General features: G+C 34.2%; 3 protein-coding genes across 3 annotated transcripts; all 3 read left to right on the top strand.

Moving 5' to 3' along the window:
* Positions 1 to 2,131: 2,131 nt before the first annotated feature.
* Positions 2,132 to 3,919, top strand: LOC125213114 (uncharacterized). Its single transcript, XM_048113480.2, has 4 exons — positions 2,132 to 2,266; positions 2,363 to 2,545; positions 3,308 to 3,496; positions 3,599 to 3,919. The coding sequence occupies exons 1-4, from the start codon at positions 2,258 to 2,260 to the stop codon at positions 3,650 to 3,652; spliced, it is 435 nt and encodes a 144-aa protein (XP_047969437.1). The 5' UTR covers positions 2,132 to 2,257; the 3' UTR covers positions 3,653 to 3,919.
* A 13,737-nt stretch (positions 3,920 to 17,656) lies between these two features.
* Positions 17,657 to 19,596, top strand: LOC125212236 (GDSL esterase/lipase At5g33370-like). Its single transcript, XM_048112338.2, has 5 exons — positions 17,657 to 17,945; positions 18,023 to 18,150; positions 18,349 to 18,591; positions 18,685 to 18,937; positions 19,137 to 19,596. Exons 1-5 carry the CDS (start codon positions 17,720 to 17,722, stop codon positions 19,367 to 19,369), a joined length of 1,083 nt encoding a protein of 360 aa, XP_047968295.1. The 5' UTR covers positions 17,657 to 17,719; the 3' UTR covers positions 19,370 to 19,596.
* A 5,623-nt stretch (positions 19,597 to 25,219) lies between these two features.
* LOC125212873 (GDSL esterase/lipase At5g33370-like) lies at positions 25,220 to 27,545 on the top strand. The gene is made up of 5 exons (XM_048113157.2): positions 25,220 to 25,535; positions 25,624 to 25,751; positions 26,120 to 26,362; positions 26,442 to 26,694; positions 27,044 to 27,545. Exons 1-5 carry the CDS (start codon positions 25,301 to 25,303, stop codon positions 27,274 to 27,276), a joined length of 1,092 nt encoding a protein of 363 aa, XP_047969114.1. The 5' UTR covers positions 25,220 to 25,300; the 3' UTR covers positions 27,277 to 27,545.
* Positions 27,546 to 27,755: the final 210 nt, after the last annotated feature.

The following is a 27,755-nucleotide window of genomic DNA, read 5'->3' as shown; positions in this document are numbered from 1 at the left end:
ACCGGACGGAGGGAGTAGTTATATGGCTAGCTCATCCACACGCACATTTATATTACAAAACTAATACTATATATGTCCACTTATACGCTTGGATTTTTGCATTGTTTTAAGGTCATTATTTGGTCCGTTTTGAGTGTCAAAGTTGCATTAAATGTCCATTATTTGCATATATTATCTATCTTGATATTTTGACGTGTTTTGTGAAAAAGGTAGAAAATAAAGCCTAAAAAGATAGCAAAAAGTCGAAGATGGAAATTTAAAGTATTCAAGCCAGCTAGCGGTCCTCCGGTCCGCTGCACCTATGCCAACGACCACTGGCTACCATCGACCATTGCCCCTATAGCGGCCCGCTTAGGAAAATAAAGCTGAAAAGATGAACACGCCCAGCGACCGCTGATCGAGATACAAAAGCTATGAGATGATTTGCAGCGACCGCTGAACAAAGTGCAACGGCCCACTGGAAAAATGCGGCGTACAAAATTTTCCCTATTTTCTCTCCAATTTGCTGAAGATTTACCATATTATGTGGCACGATTTTTGGAGCTATAAATACCCCATCAAGCTTCATCAATGTAACCTTTTGCTGCATAATTTTCATAGCATAATATTTTAGAGTTCTTTCCATTGTGATCATTGCTGAAGGTGGTTGAAGAGTGGATTCAAGAGAAGATCAAGACCACAAGATTCAACATTTGGGTTCTATTGCTTTAGTTCTTATTTTTTCTATGTTTTCCCTACAAACTATTCCCTCCGTCCCAGTTTAGGAGTGCAATTTAGTTGGGGCACGTGTTTTAAGAAATTGTTGGAGTGTGTAATATTTGAAGTGAGGTAGTGGTTGTTGGAGTGTGTAATAATTGAAGTGAAGCAATGAAAAGTGAGACCCTTTTGACTTTTTTATGTTTATGATTTTGTTTTGTTTTATTTTTATAAAAGTAACGACATTTGAGTGTAAATTTCATCAACAACGAGGTTAAATTTTATGTCCAAATATGGTAAATTCTAAATGAGACTCTTAAATTGGGACGGACGGAAATGGCAAAACATGACACTTAAACTGGGACGGAGGGAGTATGTGTTTAGATTATTTCATCATGTGTAATTAAACTCATTGAATTCTTAGGATGTGTTAGTAACGACTTTTGTTTATATAAACAAGATGACTCATTACTAAAAATTGAAACATCTTGATCTCTACTTTATTATCTCTTTCTTACTTTATTATCTTCACTTAACACATAAAATTAAGTTGCATAAAATTATATGCCGTCCAACGATTGAATCATCTTCATTGGAACGGAATGAATAGCTTTTTTTCACTTTTAAAATATGGTTGACCACCTTTTTTTATATCTTTTTTCTTCAATTTATTCACCTCCATTTAGTAATAGGTGCACTAATCCAATTAGTAATAGTCTATTCACTGAATCACTTACCAATTCCATGTTATGCTCATATTATTATTAGAAAGAATACCAGTACTGGAATACCAAAAAAAATTCTTTTTTAAGACCAAAGCACATCGTTTCTATGACAAATCTTAGATGACGTCTGATTTCCTAGATAAAATAATACTAAGATGCAATTTAAGATTGAGTTGTGAGATTATTTTAGTTATAAGGGGGTTAGCTATGACCAATTTATCTCAAGATTATCCATCTAGGATTGAATTGTAAGATTGGGTCTCATTAACCAAGCACACTACATATTTAAGTCGGGATACAATCTTGTAAACCGAACACCCCTTAATGTATTAAAAAACTCCATTACTAGACAAGAATGATACTTCTTCTATCACAGCTAAGATGACATACTTTCCTTTTTGTTTTGTCTCAATCAAGATGACACATTTCTACTTTTGGTAATTTTCTCTCTCTAATTAATATATTCAACCATTTTTTTCTCACTTCAATTAAATATTCAGTTCTCTTTCTTACTCTTTTTAATACTTACCCTACTCTTTCTCACTCTTTTTAATACTTACCCTACTCTTTCTCTCTCCAATTAAATATATTAATTAATAATTTCTAAAATCCCGTGCCGACTAAGAAATATGTCATCTTAGCCTTAACGAAGGGAGTAACGGTTTTGAAAACTATCTTAGCAATTAGCATGTTCAATGACATTATGAACAGAGCCAAGCAGTCACATCCCCACCACAACTGAGAGAAGATTTAAATCAAACTTGGAACCCCACTGATTTTTGTACCCATCACATGACCATAACCACCCATTTTCTCTCTCTTGCAGCATTTCTCTCATGGGCGCAGTAAGTACCAAAACTTTCAACATCTTAATTCTTCATCAACACCATCACTTTGTTTTTGGAGATGTTTGTTGGCCTAAAGTTGCATGTGTTTTATAGGAAAAGTACAGAAAGAATGGACAAATTCCGGCTTTTGGTGACTGGGAAAATGCCAATGAGCTGCCCATAACCCAGTATTTCGACTGCGCTCGGCAGGCTGGCTTGCTCCGCTGCAGCTGCTCAGCTGATTGCAGCCGCGTCAGTGACAATGCTCCTCCACTTCTTACCGTTCCTCACGGCAAGGTTGGTTTCTCTTCTCTATCCTTCGCTCAACCTTTACACCGTAAAAACTAGAGTAGTGATATAGGGAAATCACTACTTAAATGCATAATTAGAGAACAAGAATTTAGTTCACTATAAAGGCGTTTTCATTTACAAACACAAATTTTAAAACACGGAGTGAACCAAAACGACATTATAGTGAACTAAATATTTCACAAAATAAATAATTCATAATAAATTATAGTGAACTAAATCGCTCTTATAGTGAACTAAATTCGTGTTCTCTAGTCATGCATTTAAGATTAGTTATCAACAATGACATTCAAACAACCAAAATGCAGAAACTTCATTTCCTCACCCAAATTTAAGATTAAGATATATAGCTATAGATGGACATGGACTTATATTGATTGAACAATCTAAAATTTGGACTTAGACAATTTAAACTTGAACCAATATTAGTCCCCTAACAAATAAAAATATGTCAAGTTAGAGTTTTGCTTGTTAAGTTTAGAGAAGAATGAGTTGAAATACAAAAATAGTTACTCCATATTTGTTACTTATAGTAAAATTGTTTAACAATGCATTGTACTTGCATGCTAGAGGATGTGGATTTCATTGAATAGCCTTAAATTGGCTCTACAATGCCCACTTGCACATATGAAAATGGTAGGTAAGATTATAATGCTTCCACTCCAAAACCATCAATGTACGTCAAGAATAGAGCTGTCAAACCGACCCATGTTAGTTGTGTGTTGTGTATGTCTTAAAAATTTGTCTCAGGCAACAGGAGGAGTGAACAAGCAATCAAATGATCAGCAAATGAAGAAAGTTAAGCAAGGTGAGTTAATGATTGAACCAAGAAATCAGCATTTTGCTCACTCAAAACAGGAAAAATCCTCAGTTTCTGCTAAACCTGTGGATGAAGATCTCTATAAGATCCCTCCCGAGCTACTTGTAAATTCCAAACGAGTACGTTTTCCTTCCATTTTCTACAATAAATAGATTATGCCAAGTTTAATTTGTAAGAAGAAGCATACGCCTCATACTCATAGTTACTTCTACCTGTTACAGAAAAAAATGATGGGGTTCTTCTTCAAATGCATGGTACCTCCTTGTGCAGAATGACTTGAGCTCAAGTAATTTTTATTGAATGGAGAAATTTAGACTCAGCTACAAAAAGGTCGTCTCGTCTCGTCTCTACAGTTTTCATAGAATGACTGAGTATGTAAGATTATCAAAAGAATTTACAATCACATTTCATTCATCATTGTATTTTGGTACCACAAATTTAGCTAAGTAAATTGTGCAAAGGCGGGGCCAATGTAGGTAAAGTGGCCTTTCTAGGTTGAGTTACCATTTATGAGAAATTGGTCCACAATTGTCATTTGTCAATGCTAGTGTTAGTGGCATCAAAATCACTTTACTCTCTATTCAACAACCTGCACCCTCAACCATGCATGCATTCTGTCTCTAAACTACTCTTCTACATTAAATGCTTAAGTATCACCTTTGGCAATTGGCACCGTCACTGCTCAATATCCTGAGCATGGTGTTGCAGATGGAAGAGCACCTGTTCGTGTCATGCCTGCGTATGCATATACATTGTATGCAAGCATTCCGAGCCGTGTACATGAGGTACTACTATACTTTAGAACCGAGGGAAATTAATAAATAGAGTGAAGACCGTAAATTACAATGAAAACATATAAAAATTAGTAGTCGAGTCAAAGAAAATTCCTTTTCGCAAGACAAATTACGCCATTGGTAGTGCTTTCAGATTGAATTGTCCCAAAGATAAAACGATTTTCTGCTAACGTGTAGAAGCAACAGAAAGCCACTATACTTTTGAGCAAACAAACTTCATACAAGTAATGAATGCGAGAGAACTTTTAGAGAGATGAAGATGTTGTTTGTGTTGTGTGTTCTTTTCTCCCAAAGTTCATCTATTTATAAGCTAGAAAATGTGACATAAAAAAGTGTACCATCAAGATACCTAACAAAAGATTTGGAGGTACCACAAAAGATTTGGAGGTTCTCCTTCTATTCTTAAAATTTTTCCAACATTCCCCCTTGCAAGATCAAACCAACATAAAGAAACATAAGTATGAATGCAGACACCTTGCTCAATTCTCAAGAAATAATATTGCATTTGGAATAATAGTTGAGGGCTTTAAACCTTCCATAATCAACATCATCGGACATATCAACGGTCTGGTGTACCTGATGTCTTGAACCATTCCTCATTGGTGTAAATTTAACACAATATTATTCATAAACTCATTAGTTTTCACATTTGTACCCTTTCTTCCAGCCATAGAACACCACTTTGGGTTTTTAAGTGATTTACTCTTTGAAACAACTCGCCCTTACTTGTCACTTACATAGGTGATTTTTTCCTTAAGTATCCTACCATACTCTACCTCCTAAAAAGAATCATTAAAAGTCAAATACTTATAGTGTCTTGGCTACCACAGTGTATCACTACATACTCCCTCCATCCCCGTCTATGTGAGACGTATCCTTTTTGTGGATATGTCAGCCTAAGTGGGAGATTTCCTTATTTGGAAACAATTAACTTCCTTTTTTCTTACTTTTTCCTCTTATCTCTCCTACTTTACTCTATATTTTTATTCTACTTTTCTCTCTATTTCTTTTACCTAGTTTATTCTTTTCTTATTTTAATATTTCAATCTAAATCTTAAATTTCACTACCTAAATTCTTATGCCAAAATAGAATTGTCTCACTGAAGATGGGACGGAGGGATATTATATCTTCTAGGATGATTCTAAGCTACTCGTCTTCTTCCACTACTTTGGCCAAAGCAATAAACTTGCATCACACCCCATATTGATCACATACCCACTTAGAGGTCACCAAACCGAACCGGCTCGGCTGAAATGGCCCGGAACCGTCTCCGGCGGTTCGGAACCGTGGCGACGGTTCGAAACCGGATAAGGTTCGGCGGTTCCGACGGGCCGGTTCAGGTTCTCAAGAAATGAAGAACCGTAACCGGCGGGTCGAAACCGGCGGTTCGCCGATTCCGGCAGGCTTTTTCAGGCGGCAAGTGGTGGCAGCGTAGGGTTGCAGGCGTAGGGTGGCAGAACGGGCAGGAAACCGGCGGTTTCTGTCAGAAACCGGCGACCAAATCGCCGGTTTGGTCGGAAACCGGCCAGAAACCGCCGGTTCCGGCAGCTTTTTCAGGCGGTCAGGCGGTCAGGCGTAGGGTTGCAGCGTAGGGTGGCAACCGGCGACCAAACTGCCGGTTTTGTCGGAAACCGGTCAGGAACCGGCCAGAAACCGGCGGTTCAGGCGGTAAACCGACCGATTTCAAAATTTTGAATTTCAAATTTTTTTTATTTTTTTTATTAAATCTGATTTTTTCTCCTATAAATACCCCTTCTCCCCTTCATTTTTATTCACCTCATTCTTGTGTTAACAATGATTTCTCTTCTCAATCTCACAATTTCTCTCATCTCTGTCTCCATTCTCTCTAATTGCTCAAGTTGTATACTATATTTGTGCAAATTGTTCTTATAATTTACTTCAATTGTCTATCATAATCATCCCTCACTACTCTAGTTATACTCTCTCTTTATTTTTCAATTTGCAAAAAATGTCTTCATCTCGTCGTGGTGGTGATCGGGGCAAGGGAATTGCCCAAGACCAAGATCAAAGTGGTCGTCGGAAATCAAGGCGCCCTAGTCGTCGTGAGGTTATGATGAGGTTTCCCGACAAACCGCTATGCATTTGCAAGTAAGTTGTTCGAATATTAATTTTACAAATTCTTGTTTTTGGTACTATACATTATTTATATTGTTTATAACTTTATATATAATATTTGTAGGCCAAAGAAGATCATAGGGCTGCCATGGTACTTAGCCACATGAGTGGTGGCGCCGGCGGCGAAGGTTACGAGTCTTATCACTCTTATGGCAACGTGAATTTATCATCCGACGACGACGATGGTAATGGTGGAGGATCTGCACAATATCCTCCGACAAGCGCCGGACAAGTTGGTGAAAATGATGAAGCGGTTCCTCCTCCTGAAACTCAAACCGGGCGGGGTAAGACTAATAAGTCCCGGTACTAGATGCAACCACTCAACAAGAGACCAATGAATTTGTCGCATATTGTAACTATGCGATAAATCCTACCCCTTTTTTTGCCGGTGGGGGCTATGGTACTCTCCATCGTCATTTAAAGGCAAAGCATCCGATCGAATATGGGACCGCCAAATCCCAAACCCAACTAAACTTCCCGTCCGGTGCGTCTGAAACAACAGGTACGCCTCTTTTTAAATATGATCATAAAGTCGCTCAAGATGCTATGGTTAGATGGGCTGTAATGAAGCATTTACCTTTCAATTTTTTTGATGACAAAAAATATGAAGTTACTATGCAAACCGCTTTTAATGTCAGTGCTAAAAGAATACCCGCAACTTCACATCAAAGATCTAACAACAGACAATTTTTTTAGAAGCAAAAAGAAGTAACACGTTTTTTGTCCATCTTGGGTCACAAAGAAAACATTTGCTCTGATGTGTGGACTGATGCTTTTCAAAGAAATTCTTATATGGGCATTACATGTCATTTTTTGGACAATAGTTGGACGTCGCACAAGCGTTTGATTGGTTTTAGACAATTTCCTACGCCACACACCGCACCCGCAATTGCTGCTTTAATTATTCAAGTTTTGGATGAATATAGATTGTGCAATAAGGTCTTTTCTGTTGGTTTTGATAATGCAACCGCTAACACTGCAAGTATTGCCGACTTAATTGCGGCTTGTGCCCCGGTTATAAATGGTAAGTACGTTCATCAAAGATGCATTTGTCATATTTTAAATTTATGTGTACAAGATGCTCTTTCTTTGTGGCAAAAACATGTTGATCCTATTAGAACTGCCGTAAATTTGATCCATTGGAAGCCTCACATTGGTAAGGCTTGGAAGAAATATTGTCATCAAAAGAAGATCAGGTACACAAATTTTACAATTGAGGTGTCTACTAGATGGAACTCCACATATGATTGTTTGAACTCTACTTTGGAGCATATAGATTATTTGATTGATTTTTTTAGGACTTATCCCGTTCCTGATTTATATTTATCGCATGCATGTTGGGAGCAAAGCATGAGTTTGTTTAAATTGATCAAAGGTTTTTAAAAATGTTACTATTGCGTTATCGGGTGTTTATTATTGCACATCTATTCGTGTTTTAGAGCATTGCATGTATATATCACTTGGTTTTAAGACGGCTATGAAAAATTCCGTCTCAAATCCTGAGTTGATGTGTGTTTTATATTATATGATTGACAAATGGCTTAAGTATTTCAGTGAGATTCCAACGGTGTTTTTGATTGCAAAGGTTTTGGATCTGAAATGGAAATTAGTCGGTACCTTGAAGATTTTAGAATTTTATTACAACAATTTAAGTTCTATTGATCTTCAACCACTTCGGTCTTTGCAATCGGATGACAATGAGGACAACAACATACGTTTGTCCGAGATATTCCAAATAAACCTCCCCAATCTCTCCGTCATCAAACATGCATTTGAGTTTGAGTTGCGAACTCTCTTTGCCGAATACAAAGCCAAGTACAACAGTACCCACCAAGTGAGACAACGACCCACCCCTCATCAACAACACAGTTTTGGGTTCTTTCAAGTTGATGACCCCGACGCACAATCCCAATTGGCCGACCTATACGGTTACAACACCAGTGGCAGTTCGTCGGCAAGGAGTACGGTAAGTGAGTTAGATTTATATTTTGACTCACGCTTTTCTTTGAATGAAGATGAAGGTCTCATTCCCAACCAAATCGACGTCCTCGATTGGTGGGGAACACATGAGAAAGATTTTCCCATCCTTGCATCAATGGCCAAGAAGATTTTTTCAATTCCGGCTTCCACTGTCGCCGTCGAGTCCGCTTTTAGTGTTGGAGGCAACGTCTTGGACGATAGAAGAAGTAGAAGCCGCCATGTTACTTGACGATTGGTGTTCGGCTGACATTAGAGACCAAGAGCTAGATTGGAACACCCAGGTACAAACGGACCAAGACTACTACCCCGACGAAGAAGAACAACAACAATGAGGTGGAGTGGGAGGTCTACCGCCGATTGCCGAATAGGTAAGTAAGGTAAGAGAACTACGTGGACTTTGATTCCTTAATGTAATTGAGCATTAAGGATACGTAGGCAACCCAACTTAAATTTTAAATTTAAGTTGGGCTCAAGTCCTTTTCCTTTATTTCTTTTTTTTTTTTTCAATTGTTTCAACTTTAAAATATACAAATACAATTATATAATTGTATTTATATATACTCTAGTCGATGAAGAAGACTTCTCTATAAGACTAAATCCGGGAGACTTTTGACAATTCTACCGTAATTGTTGATGGTTAAATTAAACTCAACAATTAAGGTTGAATTGCTAAAGGTATCCTCAATTTAGTTATGTAGAAACATCTCCTTCGCCGACTAAGAGTATATATATATATAATATATTATACTATCTATTTACATTTATAATTTGTTGTTTTCTACTTCAAGATTTTTTATTTAAATTGTTATACAAGCTAACAAACATGTATTATGTTATGTATTAAGTCTTTTGACTCTTTTGTAATTTCAATTTTCAACATTTGTATTTGTAATATCAACATATCGTTCAAATTTGTATAATTGTATGATTGTAATCATTGTATCAATAAAATTCCAATTGTCCAACTCCAATGTCGACTTCTACTCTATTTGTCAATTGTCATTTTCGTTATATTTATTTATTCGATAGTAAGTAAAAGACTACAACTACAAGGTGTAATTTTTTATTAGCACTATAAATGAATAAATGAATAAATTTTAAAAAAACAACAAAAAAAAAATCGAACTTGAACCGGCGAACTGGCTCGGAACCGGACCGTAACCGTCTGAAAACTGCCGGTCTTGAACCGGCTATGAACCGTGTCTGAACCGGTTCATGAACTGGAACCGCCGGAAGCTAGGCGGGCCGGTTCAGGTTCGGCATTTTTTGGAACCTGAACCGCCGGTTCAGAACCGGGAATCGGCAGTTCTTGAACCGTGGTGACGTCTATACCCACTACACATACTAGGTTTGTCATTAATGTGTGTGTTTTAAATTCAGGATGTAGTTTGTGTCAAAATACTTGGGGATATTTCATTACATAATGTAGCCCAAAGTTAAGAATATATTTCAAGTATGCTTCAATGTTTATTATTTGGGTTGATCGTAAATTGACTCAACTTATTCACCGAACATGCAAGATCTAGTTGGGTGTCGTTTCTGATAAAAATCAGACTCCCTATGATCCTTGCATATCTTTTTTGAGACACAAACTCACTCGTGTGCATGCTTAAATTCACGTTGGGTTCCAACGGTATCTTAGTTGGCTCACTATCAATTGAGTGGAACTTCTTGAGTACTTTTGAAAGTAGTGAGATTATGTCAAAGGATACGAGAACCATACTCATATCTTTCATGGTAAAATTTCTCTCGTTAATAATGCAGTTATTAATGCCCATAATTAACATATTGTCTACCTAGAAACACACAATGACAAATGTGGTATCTTTATTCTTGAGGTAAACACAATTACGACAATCATTGATATTTAATCCATTTAACAGTATCAAATATCAAGTGTCTTGTAATTCAAGTTGCTCCAAGCTATCGTAAATTGTAGAATAAATCAATGGGCAATGGCCTTAGAATATAGTGCCAAGTTTTTAATTTATCTCAGTAAATTTATATTTTTTTTGTATCTACTTTAGACTGATCTTGAATAGTAGGTGACAAATCATCAAGAAACATTAATAATTTGACAAGGCAGCACTGCTACATCGACTTAATTAATCTTTATCACAATCTTCTTTGCTGGCAATAGGCGTGCTGCAAAATTCGAAATATCACAATCTCAGACAGATTACCATCCGCTACTATGTATCTATACATATTCTTCTTTCTGCCTTGTAATTCTAATTAATTACCGGATGATATTATGTTGTTTATATATGTCAGTATATCACAAACCAGGGCGGAGCCAGGAATTAAATTCAGAAGGGGCAAAAATATTTATATAAAGAAATTTTAAGAATTTGTGGTGGGGCATTTGTAGAGGAAATTGAAAAAATTGGTAAAATTTTAAAACAAAATGATAAAAAAAAGTATGTTGAGGAGGGGCAAATGCCCCTTATCCCCTTCACGTAGCTACGCCCCTGTGACACAAACTATTATGTTGTTTATATAGGTAGGATATACTAATATGCTAACTAATTTTAAAGTGTTAATGCACATCCAATCTGTGGCAGCACGAAACGTGCAATATTATAAAAACTAAAATGCAATATACATTTGTAGAAGTGATAGATGGATTTCGGCATATTGCATTATAGTTATAGGCAGATTGCATTTTTTATTATTGAGTTTTGCATTTTAGATATAGACTGTTTATTTTGCATTTTATACATAGACAGATTCATTTATTTTGCATTGTGAGAATCGAACCTGCAGCTGAGAAATCATGCTCCGAATCAAAGCCATATAATGTTTGAGATCCGTAGAGCCAAGCTGTCCAGATGACAGTAAGTAACTGGATTGAGTCCAACTCTATCAAAATACGAGTACAGAACTCCATAACCATCGAAAAACCATGAGAAGAGCCATAAGTAAAGGTGCCCAAGGTTCAGGAACCGGCGATTACAGTTCGGAACCGCCGGTTACGGTTTTAGAAATTGTTGAAACGGAACCGAACCGCGAGGGTGTTTCGCGGTTACGGTTCTGGTTCCAAAACCTCCGGTTTCGGTTTCGGTTCCGAACCGGCGGTTTTGCGACAGTTTTTTTATGTTTTTTCACTGTCGGTTCCGGCTTGATTTCACGGTTTTTCGGTGATTTTTCGCGGTTCTGATTTGGAACCGACCGGAACCGGCGGTTCACGCACGGTTTCGGTTCAGGTAAATTCCCACGGTTTCGGTTTGGAACCATAACCAGCGGTTACTGTTTCGGTTTTAACCGTCGGTTCGGTAAACTTTGGGCAGGTCTAGCCATAAGCTCTGCTTCAAAGCTCGACGATACAGCAACAGGAGAATAGAAGGCCCACAAAAAACCTCCATCAGAACCACGAACCAAGCCTCCATCTCCGGCCTCTAGTGTCGATGTAGAGAATGCTTCGTCAGTGTTCAGCTTCACCCAAGGTAAAATGAGCGAATACAAAAAACACACTGTCTGGGAGATGATGACATGAAATCAATCGGCGACAAGCTCCCTCTCCACTGAATTGGGGTGAGCTTGCCAGCCAGCACATAGGTGCACAGATGATAAGTGATCTGCCAACGAACATAAGAGTGATAGAAAGGAAGACCCCTATGCTTGTGGTCATTCCTCTTCGTCCAAAGAAACCAAACAATCAAGTAAGGGACTGTAAAGCTAACGTGCATGGTGGGAGCCCTAGAGAAGGACCTCCGCCAATAACCTAGTCTAAATGCAATATCAGTTTTCGTGTGAATCAGTGTGCGCGATGAAGGAAACTGGTCATCAAAATGCTCCCACAGAAATCGCCGACTAATTCAAGAGAAAAACATGACTGAAGGACTCGGCAGATGCAAACCGATAACAATAACACCTAGACGCTAAGGAAATACCCCGTCCCTGCAACTTCTCATTAACCGGCAACCTACCAAACAACAACCTCCAAAGGAACACAGATATGGTGGGAGTCATTCCATATACTTAGTTTTAACTCTTAAGTTCATTTAGTAATATTTCATGATGGATTGTCCCAAATTATTTAATTCATTTCTCTTTACAATAAAAAATGACACATTTAATTTAATTTACTTTATGTGTCTCCTCTATCCTTTCTTTATCCTGTATGTAACTAATTATTAAATACTACTCTCTATGTCTTATATTATTTGAGACATTTTGGAAATATAGTGAAGAAAAATCAACTTAGAGAGAATAATATATAGAGAAATATTTTCTTTATCTTATTCTCCTTCTTACATTTCCCTCTCTCCACATTAACTATTTTTTATTATCATTTTCTCAAAATGAGAGCAAAAAAAAATTACCTAAAGTAATACGGGACGCGGGAGTATTAGAAGTGGGCCCTTCACCCCCTTTAAAGTGCTCATAAGTGAAGGGTTATCCATTTTTATATAGATGAGATAAGACAAGAGATATAAGGCTATGTTTGGTTGTCATGATTCTGTCTGAGATAGTAATTTGATTTCTTAATTTTTAAATTCTTGTGTTTGTTTTGATTTTTTATAAAACCGGGAAAGTAATCAGAATTGTGAAAACAAGAAAAATAGTACTCCCTTCGTCTCAAGATATGCAACTCACATTCCTTTTTGGGACGTTCCAAGATAAGTGAGTCATTTTCTTTTTTAGTATTCTCTCACTTTTTGTCTCTACTTTATTTACTCTCTTACTTTATTCACTTTTCACTTACTACAAAACTCTATTTCCTTAAATCCTGTGCCGAAAAGTTTGTGCTCACTTATCTTGGAACGGAAGGAGTACAACTTTCTAGAATTCTGAATCTTAACTTATTTTTGGTATTTTTTTTCCAAGTTAAAATTCTTAAATTTTAGGTATTTAATGTAGTGAAGTATGGATGATATATACAACTATTATCATAATAACAATTTATAATTTATTTCTTTTGTTGAAACAATTAATAATTTATTAAAAACCAATGATATTATTATTAAAATTATGAATCATATAATAAAAATAATAATAATTATTATCTTATAAATTAATAAAATAATCATCAAAGTCTTATTTAAATTTTAAAATTATAGATTCAAAATATAATTCTAATTATATTATTATTATAATTATTATTAATTTTATATGATGGATAATTCATATTTTAATTATTCATTATAATAATAAATATAATAATATAATAGGTATATTTATATTTTTAATTAATGAAGTAATATATTAAGGAAAGTTTAAAATGTTATTATTATTGTATTAATAAAAAATACTTATATTTTAGTATTTAAATCAAATATAAAATTAAAAATCTTATTTTTTTCCAAACACGAAAAAGTAATATTGTTAAAAATCATATTCCCAGGATTAGGAATTATTTTCTTTGTCAGCTTTACCAAGCCGTCAACCAAAGATGGCCTAAAAGAACCTAAGATATAAGAGAACCTTCATCGATGTGGGCCGAAATGAACATCAGTCTTCCTATCATGAGATAGATAAGATATAAAGAGATTCATCACCGACTTGGGTCTGCTCTAGTATCATATTAGAAATGGGTCAACATGCTCCCGAGATCCATTACATGGGTAGGCAAGTTAAGAGATATAAAAGAACTTTCATTGATATGGGCCAGAATTAACATCGGTCTCACGAGCTGGAATTAACATCGGTCTTTCACTCGTGAGGCAGATAAGATATAGAGAGATCCATCATCGACTTGGGCCCGCTCTGATACCATATTAGAAATGGGTCATTCACCCTCCTTAAAAGGCCTCATAAGGTGGGAGAGTGATCCACTCTTATATTAATGAGATGAGATCATCACCAAGTCGATTTGAGATAGATTGTAGAGATTTTAATAAATATTATCCCCGTCCATAAAAAATAGACTAATTTTACCGTTATGGGCCGTCCACCAAAATTAGACCAATTCTAAATATGAAAAGTTTTAAATAAATAAATATTAACCAACACATTATTTCAAATGTGAATCCTACAATCCACAAACACTACTTCCACACTCCTTTTCCCTCCTTTTCCCTCGTACTCTTTTAATTTACCAATTAAACATTATTATATACAACTATGTCCAATATTTTTGTGTTTTTTGGACGTAGTATCATAATTTTAAATTGTGTCAAAAGAAACAGTTACTCCACTAAGTTATGGATCGGTGGAGTGTGGAGAGAGTATCTATTTATGTAATTCTTTTACAAAACTTATTCACTCCGAAAATTTCTGCTGATTATTCTTTGGTGACGCCGACGGCCGACGTAACGACGTCAATAACCACCAACTAGTACTACTTTTTAAGTATTTTTAAGATTTTAACTTCACCTACTATTTCCTACACCTTTAATTCTCGAAATGAATGAGCAAGTGGTGAAGATTATACTCATTTATTTCCAATAAAGGAACACTTAGTAATTCAGTAATTGTACGCCTATGGTTATGGCTACTTTGTTTCGTTTTCCAATTTTATTTTGCTTTCCCTAAAAGTTTGCCTAAAATTAAAATTCACTACTTATTAATAAATACCTTAACATTTATTTACACGTCCTGCTTATTTTCTTCCTCTAATTGAAATTGAAATTAATTTTTTTTTTTCATACTTTAATGGACAATGCTTTTCATGAATCGTTACATTCTCGTACTTGAACTTAAGATCTACAGTATTTATCTGAGGTGGAGGAGGTAAATAATCAAACTCTAAAGGTGATTATCGCTTTATGTTTCAATTGTAGTAATTTTTTAGGTGTTGCAATAAAGTAGTAATGCACATTATTTTTTTTAAAAAAATCTTGACAATCTTTTAACTTGGATCTATTAATGTTTAAATGGAAACTTGATTGTTTGAGCCAAAATTAAGCAGGGAAGATCAATTTGGGATTCGTGATGCAGCCATTTTTGTCTTTCTGAATTTTTGTACTTTCTCATTGATCAACAGCAGATGATGAGATGTTCCATTATTATTGTACTATACCGGCAAATAAAAAGTGCAGAATTGATATTACCAACTTTTTTTGTCTCCCAATCAAATGCTGTGGATCTTGTTAAATCAATTAATGAGCCTGAAAAATTAGAGGAGATAGCTGGCTTGATACACCTTTGGATTTATATATTACTATTAAGTTTTTGTTTCTATATTATTTTAGATTGATATTTCACTATGAACTTGCCCTTTATATGTGTTACTAATAATTTGATGTGTTAATGTTGAGTTAATTTGTTCATAGAGAAATATCCAATTTCACTAGCACTTTTAAAGTTAAGTCTGTTGCGTAATGCTTTTTAAGTACATACAATTAAATGATTAATCTTTCCTACATTGTTTAGGAACAATTGCACACAAAGAATTGTCTAATACACCCCAATTAATTAAAAAATAAAAGAATGCATGCATATTACTACTAAACTGAAGAGAATAGTATATACTCCATATAGTATGTAAATCTTTTTGATTATTAGACTTTATATATTGCGCAAATATACTTCCAATTTTCATTCTCTAAATTCCTTATATTTCATGAACGCAGCAATTCAGGAAGTCCAATTTTTGTTAAAAGGTAGTTGGTGATATTTATGACTGAACTTTTCTTACCGAAATACAGATGTTTTTTTTTTTTTTTTAATTTTATTTAGTGATAAAAGTGGCCGTCTAAAGTAGGTGGAGAAGAAATTCCCCACTTCATTTATTCACCACATTATATATAAAAGATTTCATTGATCATCCATTTATTTCTATATAACAACTCTTGCATTTTAACCTTTTGTCTTAGGTGAAAAATGCCTGATTTGCCTTTTGACGTAATAAATAACTATGCATTGACATTAAATGATGGGGCGTAAATAAATAAATAAAATTGTTTTGGATTTGCATCTTTGATGTGTAATGCATGTGATAAGAAATTTTCATTTCCTATGGCTGCCTTTTTTCTTTTTAATTTGACTTATATGTATTTAGTTTTTTTCTGAATGAATTCCATCAAATTATATTGAAATTTGACCTTGCTGAATATGAATGTCTTATTCCATCCCTTTTGCAAAATAATGTGTCGGCTAATTATAGAAAATAAATGAGACGATGCGAAAATTATATTGATGTTATGGCTCAAATATAATAATTCCCATATGTCAAAAATCACAATTAATTATTCAAATCTATGTTGTAAAGTGTAACCAAAATTAAGATAGTTTTGTTGCTCTTTCAGTATCAGTTGTGGGCTTATGTCAGTATTTCATTACAAGCAAATTAGCCAAAACGTAAGACATTATTTATTATTATACTGATAATGATAGAATAAGATAGAAAGAGATATATTATCACAGTAGCAGCTTTAATGCCTCTTTATTAAGAAAAGAAAATACTTGTGTTTATAAAAGACACGAATTAGACATAAGATAGACATGCCTATTGATTTTAGCACAGTCAATTATTTTAATTTTAAATTTAAATTTCAGTTTCACATTTAATTTGATGTTGGGATGCATGTGAGCCGGCCTAGTCCTAGCGTGGTAAGTACTAAGTACTATATATTATTTACATCATTCTATCAATAATAAGTCATATAACTTAGCATAAAGTACTATAATTCGTCACTAATAATGTTTTTGCGTCCCACTAGTTCATCTCACTAATACTTTTTAAAATTGTATGCAATTTACTTAACAACAAACTATACACCTCAATCGTGGATTTAACTGCACTAACACCCAACTACCTTAACTAAAAATTCCAAATTTAATGCAAAAATTAGTTATAAAATCAAATTGGTTTATTGAGCCCTAAAACATACTCCAAGAGACAAAAATTGAAGGAAAAAAGTACTTAGCAATTATGTTTAAAAACATGCAATGTAACACCAAAAGTGGGATAAAGAGTAGCTAAAGAAATCATTTGAAGTACTTAAAATATAGCGATATTTCCCTTTAAGAAATACAACCCATATGATGCTAGTAGACTTGTGTTTTGTTTTAATATGATGAAAGTATCTAAGATTTTGACCAATTCAATTTAACATTTCACATATGTTGTATGAATCCAAACATGAAACATTCTTTGACATGTTCAAAATGGACATTATCTCATGACTCAAAGCCTAACAAACAACACCACTCCATTCCTTGAGTTTCCAATCAAGTACAAAAGTAACAACCTCTTAATTAAACTCAATTACTCCCCATAACTCCATTCCAAAAATTGACAACAGAGATCCTTTTTTTCACACTCCAAAAAACCCATACAAGTACAGTAAAAAATATTCTGCTTTTTTAATGATCAGATGATTTATTTTTCTCACCTTCACCAATCCCATTTATTGAGCCTCAACAATCAACACCTCCCACACACTTATCCATCTATATATATATAGTTCAATCACATTGTTTATCCCATCACACTCACAAACTTGCCACTCACTACTAGTAATTGTAACAACTATATTTTTAGAATGGCTCCCTTTGCATGTGTGATTCTTAGCCTGGCAATAGCTAGCATGGTGAGTGGAGGCGAAGCACGGGCCTTCTTCGTGTTTGGAGACTCGCTGGTGGACAATGGCAACAACAATTACCTAATTACCAGTGCAAGGGCGGACGCCCCACCTTATGGCATCGACTACCCAACCCATCGGCCTACTGGCCGATTCTCCAACGGCCTCAACATCCCCGATATCATCAGTAAGTCCTTATCAATGGCTCAATTTCCTTGGTTTTTGATTGTTTTTGAATGAATAATTTATGTGTAATTTTTTTAGGTGAACAACTTGGAATGGAGCCCACAGAACCATACTTGAGCCCATTTCTTAAAGGAGACAAGCTTCTTGTTGGTGCTAATTTTGCTTCTGCGGGAGTTGGAATCCTTAATGACACTGGAATTCAGTTTGTAAGTACATTTTTCTCAATTCATGCTAAAATCATTATCTACCTTAACTTTTGCCACATCGGGAAATTAGAAAATGTGCAAATATTATATAACTGCAACCCCTGCTCCATTTGTTTCAAAATGGACAGTATCACACTAATATGAGTTCGGGTGTGCATCACTGAATCCTCAGTTACTAATTACTTGTAAATATTTCAGCTAAACATCATTCGCATCGGGAAACAACTCGAGTACTTCCAGCAGTATCAGACACGGGTGTCGAGCATCATCGGACCTGAACAAACGACTGCGCTAGTGAACCAAGCTCTAGTTCTCATCACACTAGGAGGCAATGACTTTGTCAACAACTACTATTTGGTCCCTTTCTCAGCAAGATCCAGACAGTTTTCCCTACCTGACTACGTTACATACCTTATCTCCGAGTATCGCAAAGTCTTGCATGTATGAACAAATACAATTACCATGACTATCACCAATTAATTAATAATTAAAAAAATACATATATAATGTTAACATTTTTTGTTGATGCTACAGAAATTGTATGATTTGGGAGCTAGGAGGGTTTTAGTGACCGGGACAGGCCCACTTGGGTGCGTCCCCGCTGAGTTGGCGCAGCGCAGCCGGGCCGGGGAATGCTCCGCGGAGCTGATGAGGGCGGCAGCGCTTTTCAACCCACAGCTGGTTCAGATGCTGGACAGCCTCAACTCCGAACTAGGGGCTAGTGTGTTCATTGCGGCTAACACACAACAAATGCATATGGACTTCATTTCTAATCCTCAAGCCTTTGGTAACTATTCTCTTTTTCAAATTAAAATTTTCAATTATCAATGTCCCATAAAAATAGAGACTTTTAGGACGACATCAGTTTTATTATAATTAAACTGGTAAAGTGAGAGAAAAGAAAAAGAAATATAACTGAACTAGTGTAGTTGATAGTGGGACCCACATTGCCTGATGATTTTAACAAATTTTTATTACTTTTGCAGGATTTGTGACGTCGAAAATCGCATGCTGTGGGCAAGGCCCATACAATGGAGTTGGGCTTTGCACGGCGGTGTCCAATTTGTGCCCAAACAGAGATTTGTATGCATTTTGGGATCCATTTCACCCATCAGAAAGGGCCAACAGAATTATAGTGCAACAAATATTGAGTGGAGATACTCAATATATGAAGCCCATGAATCTCAGCACCATCTTGGCTTTGGATTCAAGGACCTAAATATTTCGAATTCTATTTCCGAATAATTTCTATTTTGTTATCTACTTTTATTTATTTATGTATCTTCAGACAGTAATGATCATGCTGTCTAGAGTTTGCTGAGTTGGAAAATAATTTTTAGAGATGTGTGATTTTTCTTTTGATCTTAAATTTGAGGGCCAAAAATTTGTGAAATGAGGTGGAGCATTTAAATATTAATAGATTGTTATTGTGTCTTTCTTTTTAAATTTTGTTATGGTTATTAATTTATCTACTAGACTATCTTGAGATATATGGTTTAATTAATTGGCTATATGCTCTCGTTATCAATAGTCAAATGTGTTAGTTGTGTGCAGCTAAAAGAAAGAAAAGCTAAGTTAAAAGTAATCAAAAAACATTCTTATTCTGAGATTTCCTGAATATAAAATAACTGCATTGACCTCTCTTTAGGCTTAGTGATATTATTTTATAAGTTTCGTGCGATTACTTTATCCTATAAACCCTAAATCCTTAGAGTATATGACCTCGTTAAAATGAAATATAATAACATAACTATATAAGGATTCAGTAAAACAAAATTATAGTGCGAGGATTTAGTAAAATAAACACTAAAATTATAAGGATCTAAAGATATCTTTATCCTATATAATACTCCCTCCATTCTCTTAAAAAGTAGTATGAACTAATTTTTTTTTTATCCTAAAAATTATGAAATTTCTAAATTTGAAAATCCAATTACAGTACTAATAATCTTGAACATACTCTTCACTAACACTACTTCCACTACTTATCTATTCATCTATTTTATTTTACCAATTGTACATTAAAAATTCGTGCATAACTAAAAGTTTATACTCCATCTATCCCTATAAAGTTGAGTGATATTCTTTTTTGGCATGCTCCAACTAAGTTGAATCATTTATTTTTTTTATAAAAAACAAAACATCCAATCACTCTTATTTTATTCCATCAGCTATTTTACTCTCTCTTTATCTTTCTTACTTTATTTATCTCTTCTACTTTTTAACGCAATTTCTTAATCTTTGTGCCGAAAAGTTTTGATTCAACTTAATTGGTACGGAGTGAATAATTTCCGGGGACGGAAAAGAGTATTACTTTATCATTACTTTGTCCTTAATTATTTTGCATCCCCGAAGCCTTATATGTATATGTTGTTTTGTTAAGAAAACAATGTAGTGACAACATGTGCTACAGAAAATTAAAACAATATTTTATTTTGATTTCATGATTTGAAATTTCGATTAAGGTTTATGAACCTATAGAGATCAAACTTAATTGTATAGGTTACAAAAAGAATAAATAGTATATGACCTCGTTAAAATAAAATATAATAATATATATAAGGATTTAGTAAAACAAAAATATAGTGTGAGAATCTAGTAAGTAAACACTAAAATTAAAAAAATCTAAAGATATGTTTAGCTTATATAATAATCACATTGATGGAGCGAAATACGATCTGAGACATAAAAAATAAATCACCTTTTAAGAGTTTCAATCCAATTGAGAGTTCGAGAGAAATGCTTATTTTGGAGACTTAGTGCTTGGACTTAAGGTTGGTGCCCATAATTCCTCTTTTCATCAGAACAAATGAATGATGAGTGGACGAAGTTAAAGTTTGGAGAGAACCAAAGCTCAACGAAGAGACATGAGCTCCTAATGGGAATTGGAAAGCCTAATTGATTGTGAGGTAGGAATGGCTTACCTCATCCTTTTGTTTGATCCTACTGTTGTGCCTACTTTTTTCTTGCATTTGTGAGTTTGTTTTGGTTGGTTTAGCCTTGGGCATTGATGTCCCTACTAGCCGTTTTCTTTTCTTTCTTGTTGGGTTAGGAATTGGTGTATATGTGCTTGCTTGTAGGGGTAGAACATTGGTTGGTTTTGCTTTTATTGTTTTTTTTTTAAAGTTTTTGTCGTCGAACAATAGCTCGCTGCAAATGCAAGCTCGAGCATACATTTTTCTCACATCGAAAAAAAAGTGAGCTAAACTATCAAATTTGAGAATAATCCACCAAAATTGGGGGAATTCTGGCCCAACTAAAGTTACTAAACTATCCAGCCATTTTATTTGGTTAGTTGAAAATACCAAAATATAAATGTATTCGAATAGATCATTCGCTTGAATTATTTAACGGCAGTTAAATTAGGTTCGAGTTCAACGGATTCCCAATCAATGCAACCTAATAATCTTTTGCCCTAATAGATTAGGCCAAAATTATGGTTGCACTAATATCTCGGTTCGAACATTTAACTCTCCTAAATAGAGAAATCAATTGCAATTTATCTAATAATTTCTCAATATGTATCCTATTTTGATCCATCACAGATTTTAAGAAATATAAAAGAAAAGTAAATTGAAAAAGTTAATGGAATGTGATTCTTATATATTTTCAGTTTCATATATTGCAATAGTAATAAAATATGATTAATGAGTTAGTGAAATATGAGATTCATTACCAAAAATAAATACAGTGAGGTAATTAATATATGGGATAGACCAAAATAAAAATTGGAACATATAATGTTGGACGGAGGTTTGTACTACTCCATACTTCCTCCGTCCCATAAAAATATATGCACTTTTCAATTTTGTCTGTCCCACAAAAATATGTGCATTCTATTTTTGAAAAGTTATATATCAATTTAATAATGTAGGTCTCACTATCCACTAACACTACTTTAACTACAATTTTCACCATAGCTCTTACTTTACCATACAATTCTCCATTTCTCTCTTATTTTATCAATTTTGTCTTAATTCTCGTACCATACTTATTGTCCGAAGTGTTTTTAGACGGTTACTCAATTTTTTTATTTTAATTCACGTAATGAGAGCTAGAAAAAAAATGATTGATTTGACAGCTTTGTTTGTGGAATAGAGGATGTTGTTTGAAATTCACCTCCTGTTCGGAATGTGTGACTAATAATATAATTTTATTTTTCATATGTTTTGTGCCCCCTCATTCCATTAATTAATTTTTTTATCCACTTTATTTTATAAAGTCAAATAATTTTTTAAAACTCGTGCTGATCAAATATGGGGCATTTAATCATTGACGGAAGGAATATTAGTTTTAAATGAAATGTGAGTCGAATGATTTAGTAGAATGTGAGACCATATTATCATTTATAGAAAAAATTAACCGAGACTCCTATTTGCAGACGGACTAAAATGGGAAAACGGGACTCCACTTCGCGGACAGGGGGAGATTTGTCGTAAAACTTGCACCCTAGATTCAAAAATTTTGGATTCGCCAATGCATAAAAGTTGAGGTGGGATGGATAGTCATGAGATACTACTCCCTCCGTCCCAACTAAGTTTGAGTCGTATTCCTTTTTGGGATGTCTTAACAAAGTCGAGTATTTCTTTTTTTAACAAAAAACAAAACATTCCATCACTCTTACTTTATTTAATCACATACTTTACTTTCTCTTATCTCTTCTACTTTTTTCTCTCTCCTATATTATTTTACTTTCATTTAATCTATTCAACAAAATTTCTTAATTTTCGTGCCTAAAAGTTTTGTATCAACTTAATTGGGATAGAAGAGTACAATATAATCTTAATATTATGGAATGTGATAAAATACATTGTTATGGGACGAGCTTCAAAGAAAAAGGCGAACAAGACATAAGATGCTAAATATGACCCCTGCTCTTAGTAGACAATGTCCTTTCTGTTGACTCAATTATATTTAATTTTTTGAAAAAAAAAATATGATGACCGTTTAAACTTTCATGGTGTGAAATTGATTTTTTATGAACTTTTATATGTCTTGTGCAGTTCCGATATTTGATTATGATCTATCCTAAAAATGAATTATGATTATTTATATATAATTATGATCGGCTTCATGTAACTTTTTGGAATTATAAAGTTAGATGAAGTTTCTAACTTGTAGGCTTTAATTGAATCAATGACCACATTGGACTACTAGATTTGAGAAGTTGCACTATTTGTGTTGAAAAGTTGTACTTTCACAGACTAAATAACCGATGTCAATGTTGTTGTAATACATGTGCAATATACTATTCCATATGGAGGCAGTTGAATCTTTAAAGTGCTATGTTTAATGGAACCATATATGTACCAAAATAGTTGTCCATTAATATTAACTATGGGGTGAAACTTAATTACTCTTCGTTTCGACAAGTATTATGAAACCACTGCATCGGACGTATAAAATTGGTGTGTTAGACATTAATTAGCTTTCATATTAATTGCATTCAAAGATGAAAATTCACTCCCTATGAATTTCAAGTTCAGGCGCCATTAATCCAGTAATAATGCATCGGTGGTATATTTTCATGATTGAAGATTGCAAATGATTATAATTATATTCTCTTAATACAAAAGTTCTAATTTGAATACTCCCTCCGTTTCGCCATAGTTGAGGCGAAACTTTTCGTCATGGAGTTTTAGAAATGAATATTGGGTGTGTTAAATAAATAGATAAAAAAGTAAGAGAGAAGAAAAGATAGAGAGAATAAAGTATAAAGTGAATAAAGTAGAGAGAATAAAGTAAAAGAGAGTAAAGTAAGAAAGAGAAAAAAGTTACCATATAAGGAAATGACTCAACTATAAAGAAACTTTCCGAAATGATAAAATGACTCAACTATAGTGAAACAGAGAGAGTAATATACTAGTATAACACATTATCGAGTTATAAGACTTTTTACCTTTCATTTTGAGATGTAGAAAATTGTATGCATGTCACACTATTCCGTGATTATAAAAGAATAACTTGTCCAATGGAAAATGAATCACATATGTGAGTGTAAAAGTATATAGACAAATTAAATATTTAGTATGATAAATATATCCTTTATATCAAATAGGGAATCACCCCATAGTCTATAGACTATAATTATAGCTCCAAAATAACAATGTTTTAAATAAAGGCAACATTAATTTAATTGCACCATTATTTGCTAAATAACACTTATAAAATAATGAAGACCGTTACTATTACTGCTGTAGCTTCAATAAACCATAATATGCATGGAGACTGTGTTTTTCAATGATGGTCAAAAGTTTAATAAATCTTTGACTACATTATTATGAGAATAATTAAGCAAACTTGTCCATAGAAAGTTCTTCTCTTCGAATATTGACAATAATATTTTCTTTTTTTAAAATTAATGATTGTATCTAATACAAAACTTATTAGGAGTAAATGTTATGCCACAAGTAAAGCGTTGGATTTGGACTTTTGAGCCAGATATTAATTGTATGAATACTCTCATATTAAGAAATATTATTACATAGGCAGTGTCCCATTTTTTATTAATTAGACAAAGCCCTTTTGTTCCATTTGCTGATTTGCATAATTTTTTTTCATTTGACAAAATCTTAATATATACAAATGGAAATGGGATAAAACTTTCTTATAACATGTTCTTTTTTATTCCTTTGTTCCAACAACTTATAAATTGCAATAAGAAGAAAATCTAAACTCCCACCTATAGCTATTAAATATATCATAAAAAAGCAAACTTTTACCTTTGTTTCAACAACTAAATCTCATTGACCTATGCTACATTACAAAAATGATTAAACTCAACCACACACACTCACATTTGACCTGAGCTACATTACAAGAAATAATTAAACTCTCACATACACACTCACATTTGACCTAAGCTACATTACAAAAATTATTAAACTCACAGCATTTTTCCCTCTAACAACTGTCAAATTTAATACCACACCATACTCAATAGGCCCTTTTGATTCTTTATTTTTTACTTCAACTATTTTCCTTTAACCACTAATTAATTGCACCAAGCCATTAGTTGAAAATTCATGCATATAAAAAGGCACCAATCCCGGCCTCCACCATTATCCACCCCAAAACCGAGTTGCTTTTCTCTCAAAAAATTAGTAAAACTTAAGTATCGTCATTTTGTTCAATATAAATTGCTAGGGTGATGAAGAATCCAAGAATTTTTACTATGTTCTTGCTAATTTTGGTCTTGGGGGATTTAAGCTCCAATGCTGAAGCTAAGGCCTTCTTTGTGTTTGGAGACTCATTGGTGGATAACGGAAACAACAACTACTTGGTCACCACCGCTAGGGCCGATGCCCCGCCCTATGGCATCGACTACCCATCGCACCGTCCCACTGGTCGCTTCTCCAACGGCCTCAACATTCCCGATATCATCAGTAAAGTTTTCCATATATATACTTGCATGCATGATTTCTTTTAATGTAAAAATTAATTTCTAATTTATAGAAATTCGAGTTTGTGCAGGTGAAACGAACGGGTGGGAACCGACATTGCCATACCTGAGCCCCGAGCTTACCGGGCAGAAATTGCTTGTTGGTGCCAACTTTGCTTCAGCAGGAGTTGGAGTACTAAATGACACAGGAATCCAGTTTGTAAGTTTTCTCTACTTCAATTAATTCCTAACCAAGTACCAAATTAAATTTATATTTCCTAATTTGTCATATTCTTTATGTCACACCAACTCTTAATTTGGAGGATTTAATATATAACTATCAATCCATGAAAGTATGCACCCAATTTCTTGTACTACTAGCTTTTCTCACTCAGTTCCACCTATAAAAGGTGTGGCAAAAGGACTATTGGCATTGCACATGTTAATTATATATATGCATATATGAAACATACAAAATTTAATATAGTTTTAAAAAAATAATAGTAATTATTTTATATGACATTGCCATAGATTTTATGGGACTAGATTAATTTATCAAATAAATGAAAAGCTCTTTGTGATGTGCAGGTAAACATTATTAGAATATACCAACAACTGAACTTGTTCAAACAGTACCAGCAGAGATTAAGCGAAGTTATTGGGAGAGAAGAGACTGATAGAGTTGTGAAGGATTCACTAGTGTTGATTACATTAGGTGGGAATGATTTTGTGAACAACTATTATTTGGTGCCATTCTCTATCAGGTCTCAGCAATATTCTCTCGAAGACTATGTGCCATTTGTCATTTCCGAGTACAAAAAAGTGTTACATGTAAGTTAATTTCATCTTAAAATTACTTAAAACAAAAATTAAAGTTAATGGTGAGAAAATTGGCTATGTTATGATACAGAGGTTGTACAACCTTGGGGCTCGACGGGTTTTGGTGACCGGAACGGGCCCGTTAGGATGCGTCCCGGCTGAATTGGCCCAGCATAGTCGAAATGGGGAGTGTGCAGCTGAATTGATGAGAGCTGCTGCACTTTTCAACCCTCAGTTGGTTCAAATGCTTGATCAACTTAACAGAAAAGTTGGTGACAATGTGTTCATTGCTGCTAACACCAATCAAATGCATCTGGATTTCATCTCCAACCCTCAACAATTTGGTAACTTTTTTTCAATAAATAAATTAATTAGCTAGCATGAATCTTATACCAAACCTAGCTACAAATTAATGAGTATTTAATAATCTGAGTACAGCCAAATTGATTTTGAATGAATGATTAATTGTCATTACTAATTTGATGTTATATGCTGGTATAAACTAGTGTGGATCAGTCGCAATCAGTTTAATGGTTATCAATGGGCTTAGTACAAAATTTTGATCAATATATTAATATCACCAAACATGATGGGCCTTGCTCAGTAAAATTGGTATTTAATTACAAACATATGTTAATGAATAAGGGTAATGAATTATATCAATGCTAACAATGTACATTTAAATGTGGACAGGATTTGTGACCTCGAAGATAGCATGTTGTGGACAGGGCCCGTACAACGGGGTGGGCCTCTGCACGCCGCTCTCAAATCTCTGCCCGAACCGAGATGCGTACGTGTTCTGGGATCCGTTTCACCCGTCAGAACGGGCCAACCGACTAATAGTTCAGCAAATCTTGACCGGATCCAACACCTACATGCACCCAATGAACCTTAGCACAATCTTGGCTATGGATTCACGGGCCTAATGCAAGGCCCAATTCTAGAGGCTATTTGAAGGAAGGCATGGAAATTTCACAACAATTCATTATTTGCATGCCTATAAAAATAGCACTAGCGTTCAATTTAGTTTTCATTTTCGTTAGCATTGGTCATCATGAGCCAACTTCAATTGTACTGTTATTTGTGTGCTCTTTTTCCATTTTTTGCTCTTTTTGTTGTTTGTAAGGGTATATACCCTTCTTGGTTATATCTATAGGTGACTTTTCGAAATAATTAAATATGAATTTTCAGAAAACTGTGTTTGGGTTAGTATTTTTTTTGGAAATATGATATTTCAATTGTATGAAGTCAATAGTACTAAGGCATAGAAATCATGTTGTGTTTCATCAATATTATGCTTGAACTTATTGATGACTGGATAAATTGATGATTCGAGCTAGTTAAATAATTATTATGTAACTGGATATATTGTTAGTGACAATATATTTATTATGAGAAATTAAAG

The sequence above is a fragment of the Salvia hispanica genome, chromosome 3 (assembly GCF_029641045.1).
Source record: "Salvia hispanica isolate PSC_SH4W2 chromosome 3, Shi_PSC_v1, whole genome shotgun sequence".
Taxonomy (NCBI): Eukaryota; Viridiplantae; Streptophyta; class Magnoliopsida; order Lamiales; family Lamiaceae; genus Salvia; species Salvia hispanica.
The sequence above is the reverse complement of the archived record's forward strand: the minus strand, read 5'-3'. Positions and strand labels throughout refer to the sequence as shown.